Below are 12,155 nucleotides of genomic sequence, written 5' to 3' on the forward strand. Positions count from 1 at the left end.
ACATTTCTACTTCAAATGGAATCCCTCTTGCACCATTATTTTCTATAGGAGTAGGAACACAGGAAAACCCAAGGAAAGGCCTAAAGGCAACTTGAAATTTCTGGAGAACAGGAATATAGACTTAGTAAAAGTCCAACTTTTCAAATAGAGCAGAAGTCTTTGGTGAAACTCTACAGATGACAGCACCTTATACATGATCATCTGTTAGCATGTGACTGCTATTTCTTAATCTGAATCTGTTACCAGAATAAACTGTGAAATTACTTTGTTCAAGTTGTTCTCACAGGATTCAAATACATTTGACATATTATATGCAAGAAAAGTGATTTGGGTAACCAACTTACAAATTTCAAAAAATGGAAAAATTGTTTCAAGCTGGGAAAGTGAAGGGAAAGACAGTGACTGATCAGAGGCTACCTGCAGTGTGTACATCCCCATCACCCTCAGAGGGACTTGGCACAGGAATAAAGAAATCCACGAATGGACCATCAAGTGGCAGCAGGACTCTTAGGAAGAAGGCATACCTAAGCCCTACTCAGTGCTGCTGTTTTTATCATTCTGTTTGGATGTTCAGGGGTTTCTTTGTTTTCATACACAATCAGTTAGGTTGTCTACTCCCCGGATATAGTGAATACAAAATGCAAGACGTTAGAACAGAATAGTTATATGACCAGTTGGTGACTATACTTCACTTCTGACTAGTTGTTTCAGGTAGCATTAACAGGAGTTTCTCACTATATACAGGCACTACAGGCTTTACTTACTTTATTTGTGCTGCTTAAGGTACTGGACATGGAGCTCTCCAGATCTACAGCACTAGAGCTGTCAAGTGGACCTCTGGCTTTACTGCCCTGTAGAAATAAAGCACAGTTAAAATTATAACACAAGGCATACCAAAAAGGACTTGCATAGAATAGACAGAATCTGTAGCTTTCAAAGACAGCATCAAATTTAATCTCCCGAAATGCCTAGCAATAGCCTTAGTCCCTGTGAGAAACAAAGGCTTCATTCAGGGCAGGCACTGACATTTTAAAGGATTCCTATGTAATTAGGGAATTCTCATGGGCAATTATGTACTTTCCATGGTATCAATATAATCACATATTGCATGTATGCACTATAACCACTATTAAAATACCTTCTAACAGTAGTCTAACCAGGAAATTGTCATATTAGATACTTGCTATCAAGATACAAAAAGTTGTAAAGGCTATTAAAAAAGGACTGAAAACTGTATCAATTTAATATACAGCAAGACATAATTTCTAGTATTTTAACATCAGAAAACAAGTATTTTTGTACAATTTTTGACAATATTTTTTGTATAATGTGTTGAACTCTAATGCTTTATGTTGAACTCTAATGCTTTATGTAACTAAGAGAAATATCAAGAAACCTATTGATGGATTTTTTTGTGTTAACACAACTATGGAACTCGTATCCTCCTAACCTTAAAGGGTAACACTGCATTATGTTCTGAAGTAAAGGCATATGCTCTCTTTGAACTACTATTCTAACTATAATTTAATGTTAGCAGTATTCACAATAGTGAACATTGCTCCTTAAAGCCCAGGCAAAGTGCTTTGCCTCAGATCTGAACAAAATCAAGAATTTTCATCAAAACAGCCATGACTGTGAAAATGCAACCAATATACAACTGCGCTTATATGACAACAGCTTACGCCTGTTTGGACAAACTGGCAAAATTAGGAACAATGCTAATGGTATGTTTCACATCCCAAACACATGCACAGCAGGATTTCATGGGGGTGAACTCCATTAATGCTGGTCAGGCAGTTATGAGGGGAGATATGCAACTACAAATCCTCAGCGCATGCCTACCTGTAACAGTGAGAATATGCTTTTACCATGGCCATTCTTATGCCATCATTTGCTTCTAGGGAACAGGTTAGGTACGACATCTGAAATAGGCTTTGAAAGCCTAGTTTTGTCACTACAAACTGCGTCTCTGAGGAAGTATTTTGCAGATAAACTAAACTAGATCTTCCTTCAACTTAACAGTTTGCCTGTAAGAAATGAGAATGTCCTAATTTCTATTCCTTACTATTTGTTGTTTGGTTTTGTTGCATGTAAGCTCTCTGAAAGGTCGGATTCTTTTAATCATTTGTCAAGCAGAAGTCTTTCCAAATCTTACTGGTTTCCTCAGACATCTCCCTGAACCCATTCTACTTTGCACTCTGTTTTAAAATGAAGTGCAAAAACAAAGAATATATGAACGAGACAACTCTGTGTAGGATTAAGTAGTACTTAAATCTGACATCTGATTTGTTTTCTTAGATGCTGCTGTATAATTAGGAGATACTTTCAGCTATTTGTTCATGATAAACATCTTCCCAATGTGTTTTCTTGGGGATCACTGTCACACCGGAGTTAGTTGTTCCCATAACAGGTACTGACAAACATTGTTTTTGAAGAATTTATGTGATAATGCCCAAGTGCCTGCATATTCCTAGTGCCTTCTGAAGTTCTTTACATTGCTTGCCTTTAGGTAGTTTCTAGCTGTTGTGGCTTAACCCAGCAGGCAGCTAAGCACCACACAGCCATTCGCTCACTCTCCCCCCAAGGGGGATGGGAGAAAGAACCAGGGAAAAAAAGTAAAACTCGTGTATTGAGATAAAGACAGTGTAACAGGACAGAAAAGGGAAAATAAAATAATAGGAATAACAACAACTATAAAAGAATACACAAAACAAGTGATGCGCAATGCAATTGCTCACCACCCATTGACCGATGCCCAGCCAGTCTCCAAGCAATGGCAGCCCTCCCAGCCAACTCCTCCCAGTTTTATTGTTCAGCATGATGCCATTTGGTATGGGACATCCCTTTGGCCAGTTTGGGTCAGCTGTCCTGGTTCTGTCCCCTCCCAGCTCCTGCTGCACGCCCAGTCTGCCCGCTGGCAAGACAGAGCGAGAAGCTGAAAAGTCCTTGGCTCTGTGTAAGCACTGCTCTGCAACAACTAAAACATCAGGGTGTTATCAACATTATTCTCATCCTAAATCCAAAACACAGCACCATACCAGCTTCTAGGAGGAAAATTAACTCTATCCCAGCCAAAACCTGGATGCTAGCATTTAAAAGTTCAGTTGCCTCATTAATCATCAGTTCTTCTGTCATTAATAAATACAGTCTCATTTGGAGTGCTTAGTCAGTTCCCTAATCACTTCCTTCTACATAAAAAGAAGTGAACATTTGTGATTACTTTTATTTTCTAATTCCTAAAGAGAAATAAAACAATGGCAGCTTTTCATAAGTTCTCGTGCTCGGCTTCATGTACATTTTTTAAAATGAATATATACACTATTGTTTATCTAGTACTTAGTTCGCTTCTTTCAGGACTTGGTATTTTCTTTAGCAAAGCCCTGCTTTGTTTTGTTATCTTGTAACATGAACATTCAAGCACTGTTTCACTCTGCCTTTAATAACCACTTAGCTACAACCTAAAAGGATAGCAAATGCAGTGTATCTACTATTCAATAAATAAAACAATGAAGCTACATTCAGAGGCAATAAACATGAAGATACTTACACGTGATAAAATACTTTCAAATGATTCTGTCAGAGATCTTTTTGCTTTGTTCTTTAACATATCTAATCTGAATCTTGAGGCACTGCTGGGCACCTCATTTGCAGCATTCTCAGCCGGGGATTGTGAAGTCTGTAAGTGTTTAAAAACGTAAGTGTGAAATACAAAACAGCATGGAGCACAATTTCAGTGAACAATCTGAAGAGCTCTGTAAAATCTATCAATACTTTCTCATATGGTGTCCTTGGTTTTTCATGTCTTTCTCTACTTATACTTACATTGAAGTTTACCAAACTATCCTAACATAAGACCAGAAAATCTCTGCAAATTATATTTGTGGAGTGCCGTAACATGCTTCCGGGAGAACTGCCATTTCAATAGGGATTTATAGCTCTATCAACAAATTTTCTTTAATGCCAGAATACAATTGTGTAAGTTCTAAATGTTTATGTGTAACAGACTGGAGATTTCTAATAGATTTACTTTTCTTCAGGCAAGATATACTTAACAAGAACTCTGAAGAGCCTTCATCACATAAATGTGGGGCTAAGCGCCACAAAAACACATGTAATAGATAATCTAACTCTTCTATATATTTCACCAGTAAAAACATTTCCACTTTAAAGCTAACAGTCTATTGACAGTTATGCTTTTTAAATAAGCCTTTCAGTCCATTTTTATTGCTTGTGAAGATCAGTGTAGCAAATACAAAAATGATGCTACAATGCAAATACTACCATCCAAACCTGACACCTGCAGTAGAAACCAGAGCACAGTTTTCAGTGTTACTTTTTTGGGGTTTCATCTTGAGGCTGTCAGGCACTGTAGCCCTCTCTACCTGGCCCTAATTTCAGAGATCTGAATGCTCAGTGTATGTAACTATCAGTATGCAGACAACTGAACAGCTGTCAGACACTAGCATCACCAAATAGTCCTGTATAGATGTAGTTTTAAAGAAACCTATTTCCAGGACAACAAAATTACAGACTTCGGTATTTTCTTTTCATTTTCATTTTCATTAATGTTAACCTCAACGGGCAAATTGGATGCTGCCTGCTACAATGTTCTTATGAAAGACACCAGGGTGTTATGGGTTAATGATTGCTGAGGCAAATAACATTGCCAGAGTACATGTTCAAAGGTATCTGCTGTTACACAGCTCTGGAGATAAATTATCAGAGTAAATATAAAATGTTATGTTAAGACAAATGATGGACTAGGGGCGAGCCAACTGTTCTTACAGCTTTGGCACCTTTGCAATGTCAGATGAACCAGTTTTGGTTCCAGGAGCTGAGCAAACTGCAGCAGGCCTTAAGAATTTTCAAATCATACCAAAGATACATTAAGATATTATCTTGCTTCATATATCCGTACTTCTAAGCCATTCATAACTGACAACTATTTGATAGCTGGCATTAGATCAAATAAAGGTATCTCAGACATGATGATAAAGAACCTCAGGCAATGTTTCTTCCTGTCAAGTGTTGTGCTTTTTTCCCCCCCTCTTTTTTTCCTAAAAATATATTTCTGGTGTGATGTGCAAACTAAGTAATCAGAACTAAACATGCAAAGTTTTCTTCCTGATTTCTCAGAAAGGTCAATAATTAACTAATTAGCCATAAAATAAAAACAGATTAGCAAAATAAATTAGTGGTAAATGAAGACTTGCTTTTATTTCCCCAGTTTCTTCAGAGGCCTAATTACTGCCCATATATATTGATTTACTAGTTTATAATACAAATCATCAATAGCTATCATCACAGTGGGATTACCAGGCAGCAGTGGTGGGAGTCAGCCAATATTTTGAAAAGGGTCAAATGATCAGAACTGAAAGTTTTCAGAGAACGACTATTGATCCTCTTTTGAAATACAGATCTCCTCAAGGTGTCTCGAGTCAGTCAGTCACAAACGAAGGCATACAAAATCATGAATCCCTTCTAAAAAATATTAACTGTGCTGTAAAAATAAAGCCTATTAAACAACACTGACACAATTTGATGCAGAATAAATAGTTCAGCTCTTTGGAAACAGATGACGATTTCTGCTGCTGTTTCTGCAGCAATGCTTCTCAGCTACTCCTCCCTGAGGGCCATTTCAAGTGGTCGTTTGCACACAAGAAATAGTTTTCAGCTATCAACTAAACATAATGGTTTTTATCAAGGATCAAGTCCAATGTGTTGTCAGAACACTGGCTCATACAGACAGGGGGATGGCAAATGCCACAGATTAGCTGAGAGCAGTTATATATAAATTCTGTATATATTCTCTGACGTATGTTGAATTGTCATTGCGGTGACAAGAAAGAAACAACCACATTAGTGGCCTACCTAGCCTGCATCTCTGTCTCCAAGGTCTGGAACCAGACTGTACCAGCTATCTCAAAACGCGTGACATATGCTTGTCTTGGCACATGATGCTAGCCACAAGGAAAAGCAGAGTTCGCTGCTGCCTACAGTTTGAAGTACCAAAATGCCAGTGATGGAAAGCTGCCTTGGAAAGATAAGTATGGAATGGAAGATTATTCCTGGCTCCCTCTTACACGGGCTAAAACTGAATGGTTACTTACCTGTTTTGCTTCCCAAACGTGAACATGGTCCTTCTGTTTTTCTTCATACATGTTTCTCAAAATAGAGATAATCAACTCATTCTCTTTTTGATCATTTCTTGGTCTTAATTTCTTTAATTAAAAACACCACAAACACAGTCATTACACATTCATAAAATGACTAGCAAATACTTCACCCTTTTCATTTTGTCACTGTTACTACGCAATTAGTGTAAGAACAAGTTGAACTTAGATGCTACCCTATCAGTCCACCAGAGGACAGCAGCATCCCAAGCAAAGCACCAACACAGCCAGAGAAAGACTTATACTGGATTTCCTAAGTGACAGACTTTACATGAAAACTAAAGGCCAACCTTAGAGGTATTAAACTGCCACATGCAAATAATGACTTCAAAGTATGCTTTTGCCAATTCACTTTTGAGGAAAAAAAAAAAACAGAAACAAAGAAAATGAGCGTTTAGAATACATGAAGTACTGTCTTGCTGTCAATGGTGCATGACCCTTCTCCTATAAATCTTTCTCATTAGAAACTTCATTTTTGGGGGAAGTAACAGATATTTTAAAAATTAGTGCACAAAAATGTATAAGCTAAATATAACCACCTCTGCTGCATTCTATTTAGATCTGAAACGCTACATGAGAAAATAATTTTAAAAATTTATTTATGATAGAATTTAATCCCATAAGACATGGTTTTAAGCCTTACTGAGGTAATGCAGAGGATATGGTATGAAGTAGCTAAGGCCAGGAGAGCACCTTAGATTAATTAAAATACCCTTAGACAGTTATCTAAAAATGCAAATCATGGTTACAACATGTGGAGCTGTAAAAATACAGTAACTAAAATTTCTGTCACTCCAACTCGAAAGAAAAACTGAAAAGGATATTCAGGAGAGATATACTTTACCCTTAGTTTTACCAAGTTAATTGTTTGCAGACTTCTACCAGAAGCATTAACAGTTAGATTCATTTCCTGTAACTACTAGAAGCTTTAGACCATTAAAATGTGTACAGACTACTAAAAAGGCAACAGTGCCAGCTATCTGCTATATGCTAAAAAATTACTTAGGTCATGGAATCACTCCCACAGAGCAATTTCCAAATTTGGTCCTAGATGATAAATCGCCACACGGAAGCAGAGAGGGAGACTGAAATGACTCAAGAGAGGAAGGAAACGTTATTTAAAGAAAAAGTCTGAAGTTTCTTAATCTTTACTAACGTGCCAAACCCAATGACATTGCCTTCAATGGTCATCATCTGCCTTAAATCCAGCTATGCTTTCCTCCATGCTAACCTGTGTTTCATTCAGAGCATCGAAAGACAAATTTTTTTTAGTTAGTTTGACAAGTATTAAGACCCAGGTTAACTTTCAGGCAGGACATTTTCCAGTTTGGGAATGTTACACTCATTTGTTTCGTTCAAAGTAACAGCTGAACATTCTCAAAGTACAAGTTACTGCCTTCACTCACAAAAAGTCTGTATGCAGTCCTCCTCAGGGAGGAAGACTATTTGTTTTCATGGAAAAAAAATATTAGGGGAAGAAAAATGAGTAAAATAAGCCCTTTTCAAGAGCAAAATATATCAAAAAATGATACAGAAATTAAAGCACAAGGTGATTAATAGCCTGTGATATAAAGTTAATGAATAATTCACAAAAAAATGTGGAGCTTCACAATAATGTTAGCAAAAAACATTAATTGAGTTAAAACCTTGTAGGAGACATAGAGCTTACCTTAACCTCTTCAAAAACAGAGGCTTGCTCCTGGCTATTTAGTGTTGTTAGATGCTTTTGTAGTTCTAGTTTAGTCTTAAAAGGGGATAGCCCTAACATGAAGAACAAAAAAGAACAAATCATGGGGTCAAATTAGTCAGAATTAATCAACTGCATAAATATGCACAAAATGTAAGCTAAAGCTCATCAGTACCAGTTATTTGAGCTGACCCTTTGCCTTGATTTCATAACAGGGCATCCGAAAAAAGCGTAGGTTAATTTAAAGCTACTGCTGAACTCTCGTCTTTAAAATGAGGGACATGAACTCTTTGCAACAAGGAGATTTACTGAGCACGGACCAGGATTATACTCTTAGCTGATCTAGAAGATTCCATCATCACACAAAATAAAATAAATCCACAATCTACATTACAGCATTTTAGCAGACTACTTTGCTGGTGTTTGATGCAGTAACTGCTTGGACTTTGTTTGTGGTACAAATATATTTTCTATTGATTTCCTCTAGTTTGTATGCCTCGGCCTCTCCTTAAAATAGCAGATCTATTGCATGGTAGCAAGAAGCAAAGGAGAAATTCACTAAAAGATTTACTGACAATCTAAAGCTGACTGCCCTCTCATTCAGATTACTTTTTTCTGCTCTCATCCTGGATTAAGTTGCTTCTCTCTATTTTCTGTGGAAAAACAGCAAACCATCAATGGTATTTTGTACTTAACTTCTTGGCATCATCTGGCATCTCTCTTTCATCTGATTTGATGGTATGATTAAAGACATTACGATTCTTTTGCCTTGAAGAACTTTCCCAAAAATTATCACTAACTGAAGGGCAAAACAAAGCGAAAAGTAGTTTTGAAAGTTCTCCAGTTTCATCAAGTTAATACTAGAGAAGTTTTGTTCATTTAAGTGATGTCTGGTGTAATTAAAGCCCAACAACAGCTTGTCACATCACAGCTTTAGCTTATTGGAGTAAAACCTGTGAGATTTGCTGAAATGCAAACTTTTTTTTTGTCTTGAGCATGTTTTCTAGGCCACAACTACAGTTTTAACTTCTCCATTTAAATGAGGGAGCACAGATCAACATAAACATGCATATTGAAATCTTGCTGGTTCATGTTTAGAGGCAGTGTAATACCACTGTCTAATTGGGATCAATAGGACAGCAGGTCATCGGTATTGCTGCGTATATTGTTAAGAAGTTCAGTATCTACAATTCTCTGTATTTAAATGGCTAACAGTCAGGCTAGCTGTAATTCAATTATATTTAAACAAATATTTTTCAAAAATAAACTGAAACACAAGAAGGGAGCTTAGATTTTGTTTGAAAATTCTTATTAGCTTCTAGATTACTTTATATTGCAGTCCTCTTAATAGAAGAGACTGGCATTCAAGCCTACTTCCCACATCCCAAGTTCTATTTAAGCATTCCTTCCCTTTCAGACCCACATGTAATATTGCCCATCAATAAAATTGTTAAAAAGATATTTGACCAGAAAATTCTTTGAACCTCACCTTCTATCTTTTCACAGAGTTTATGCAAGCTTTGCATAGGACATCCTTCGCAGAGCTGGGGCTGGGCCTTGGAAGTTTGTTGCACAGCAGCTACAGTGAAAGCCTGTTTCAATGTCATCATGATTTCATCAACCTGAAAAGAACAGAGTGCTAAAGAACAGAATTTCACTTATCCACAGAGCTTCTGTTTTCCTTAACACAAAAACAGTCATTCAGAATGACACTGTCATGTATCTGGGAAGGTGCTTATGTTAAAAAAGAAGAGCTGTTGCTGTGCTGTTTCTTGCATACGCAAGACAAAGCTTATCATGAAGTCATCTCTCTTCCAGGCCAACCATTTTTATTTTCGTGGTCTAGTAAAAGACATTACTTCTATCTAGAAACCTTTTCTTATGTATGATAAAAAGAAAAAAAAACCTCCTGTAGTTGTGAGGCACTGGCTTGACCCACAGCACAATAGTGCAGTCCTAGTGTAGAAAACATTCAGCAAAATACAGAGAACTGAACAGAAGATTATGTTAGGCCTTTCTTTTACTTACCAATGCTTCATCTGTACACTGAAACACATAGCAAACGAAGTGGAAGCCACCATTTTCTGAAGACTCTCTGCAGATGAATCCAAAGTGATCCACATGTCTGATTCCCTAGCATAAAAATAGCAGTAATGAAGCAGTCTCATTTACATTAAATGTTTTGTACCTGTATTTTTTTCTATAACAAAAGCATGAAAGGCCCAACAGCATGACATCACATATCTATGGTACCTTAAAATCATCTGGCCATTAAAAAAATGATTCTCTTATTGAATTTACTATTTCGTGAATATTTTAAGTTTCATTTTAGCCAGAGTTCGTTTTGTTTTTAAAGAAGAAGTATTATAGATCCATTGGAAAACACAGAGATGAAGAAAGACATATTGAGTGGTATTTTACTCGATATTGGAAACAGCGGGGAAAGCAAGGTCACTCTTTTTCTTGCCTTTTGCTTAAGTGGTCACACAATTGTTTTAGATTTGTAAGAGCAAACCAAAGCATCTGTGAAAACTGATTTTTTTTTTCAAATCTCAAGAAAAGCCTGTTTATTTAAAAATGAAAATGGTTATAATATATTAAGATCACTTGTGGAAGCATTTGTTGCTCCTAAAATGCATGCAAAAGTCAGGCACGATCTACTTGCAACAATAGGTAAGCATCACCTCCTAGCAAAACTCTGAATTTATTCAATTGCTGGAATATTTTCTTTTATGAAAAGACTTTCAGATGAGCAGAATTAGGTCATACCTGTGCATGTCTCCTCAGTGCACAATTTGTGGTAAAAACTTATGATGAATTATACACACAATGGTAGAACCTACGTATACAAATTCAGTTCCACTCAGCACTCTTTTGCTACCTTGTAGCTGTCATGGCACAACCGTATTAAAGTGAGGCAATAAACTGTTTAAACTTCACTGAAATTTCTAATTTATTGTTAAATCAAAGTCACGATCATGTTTCATAATCTGAAGATGGCTCCAGGACTTCTCCCCACACCGTTTCCCTGTTAATGCAGCAGGAATCATCAAATATTCTCTTCATCATTTTATCACAAAGAAAAAATAGTAATAACAAAAAAGCATTAAAACAGCATAAAATGAGAACACTTCTATAGAACAGAATGGGTGGGTGGCCTAAAAAAGAATATGTAATAGCATCAAATATCCTGAAGTAACCCAAACAATGTTGTTCTAACAATAAATTGTTTGAAATACTAACAATAAACCTTCAAAGCATGCCAGCTGAGTAAAGGAAAATAGTTCAACACATATGGAGATACCCAGTTTCTCAAAGCGTGCCTTCTATACATAGACAACAAAGGCTTGATTACACAGACAACCATCAGGCATGGTGTACCATGAGAACAAGCAGATCAAAAGGACACTGAAATGATGTGAAGTCCTCAGCTTCTCCACCTCTAGCTCCACTGGACACCCAGGCTAAAGCATTTTGGGAGGCAGTTCTGTGATGATGCACAAACAGGCTGATACAACCTGCAGACTGTTTTCCTCCGTCACCCACATCAGAGACGTGCTCAGAACACGCCTGTGCCCCTTCATGGACTCCCCTGTCCACGTTTCTTTTCCTGAAAACCCAACTGCAAGAGTGGAGGGAGCCCACCTGGGATCACAGCCCTCAGATCTCAGAACTGCAAGGCACCAGGAGCGATCACACACTTAGCTGTTTGTGTAGCTAATGCTGACACTGCCCCAGGATGACGTACTTCTTCCTACCATTTCCAGTATCTGACAGATTGGGCATTCTGGAAGTTAAGTACTGATTCTGATTTCCCCTATAACTTATTTCCAGTGCCTCCAAGAAAAGATTAATTGAAGGTCTTGTACAATCAAGATAAATTTGCAAGATGGTTCTGGTGAGTCTTCTGAAGTTTGCATACTTGGGGTAAAAGCCCTTGGGCCTGAACCCCTACCCCACTACTCTCCCAGCTGACAAGATCTGCCCAGCAACACTTCCTTCAGGCACGAGGGGAGACTCGATCAGAGTCTGCCTCCTACTGCTCTGCGGAGCACAGGAGCCTGCAGGGCAGGGCACAAAGTCTACTCAACTACCTCCTACCTAAGGGCATGTGGGGATAAAGATTTTTCTGTGATCAAGGAGCTCCCTTCAAAGCTCTTGATCTGACATCATGCAAACTAGCGATGTTTACTCTGCCATTTTCAGAATAAGTACATGCATGTTTAATGATGAAAGCAACCTCCATCAGGTAAAAAAAATAAATCAATCTCAAAACAAAAAGGGCAAAGAGAATA

General features: G+C 37.5%; 1 protein-coding gene across 11 annotated transcripts in view; it reads right to left on the reverse strand.

Moving 5' to 3' along the window:
* The window catches only part of TBC1D1 (TBC1 domain family member 1), a 113,744-nt gene that overhangs the window by 44,075 nt on the left and 57,514 nt on the right, over window positions 1-12,155 (reverse strand). For 10 of the 11 annotated variants that reach the window (XM_080588751.1, XM_080588757.1, XM_080588759.1 and 7 more), the window contains 6 exons: window positions 9,889-9,993; window positions 9,350-9,482; window positions 7,843-7,934; window positions 6,111-6,221; window positions 3,548-3,676; window positions 765-851 (listed from right to left, as the gene is read on the reverse strand). In XM_080588751.1, the coding sequence (XP_080444877.1) occupies window positions 765-851; window positions 3,548-3,676; window positions 6,111-6,221; window positions 7,843-7,934; window positions 9,350-9,482; window positions 9,889-9,993 (657 nt within the window). Of the gene's footprint in view, window positions 1-764; window positions 852-2,738; window positions 3,512-3,547; window positions 3,677-6,110; window positions 6,222-7,842; window positions 7,935-9,349; window positions 9,483-9,888; window positions 9,994-12,155 lie in introns of those variants that run through there. The other variant, XM_080588753.1, reaches the window with a different exon arrangement.

The sequence above is a fragment of the Anser brachyrhynchus genome (assembly GCF_964034855.1).
Source record: "Anser brachyrhynchus genome assembly, chromosome: 4".
Lineage (NCBI taxonomy): Eukaryota > Metazoa > Chordata > Aves > Anseriformes > Anatidae > Anser > Anser brachyrhynchus.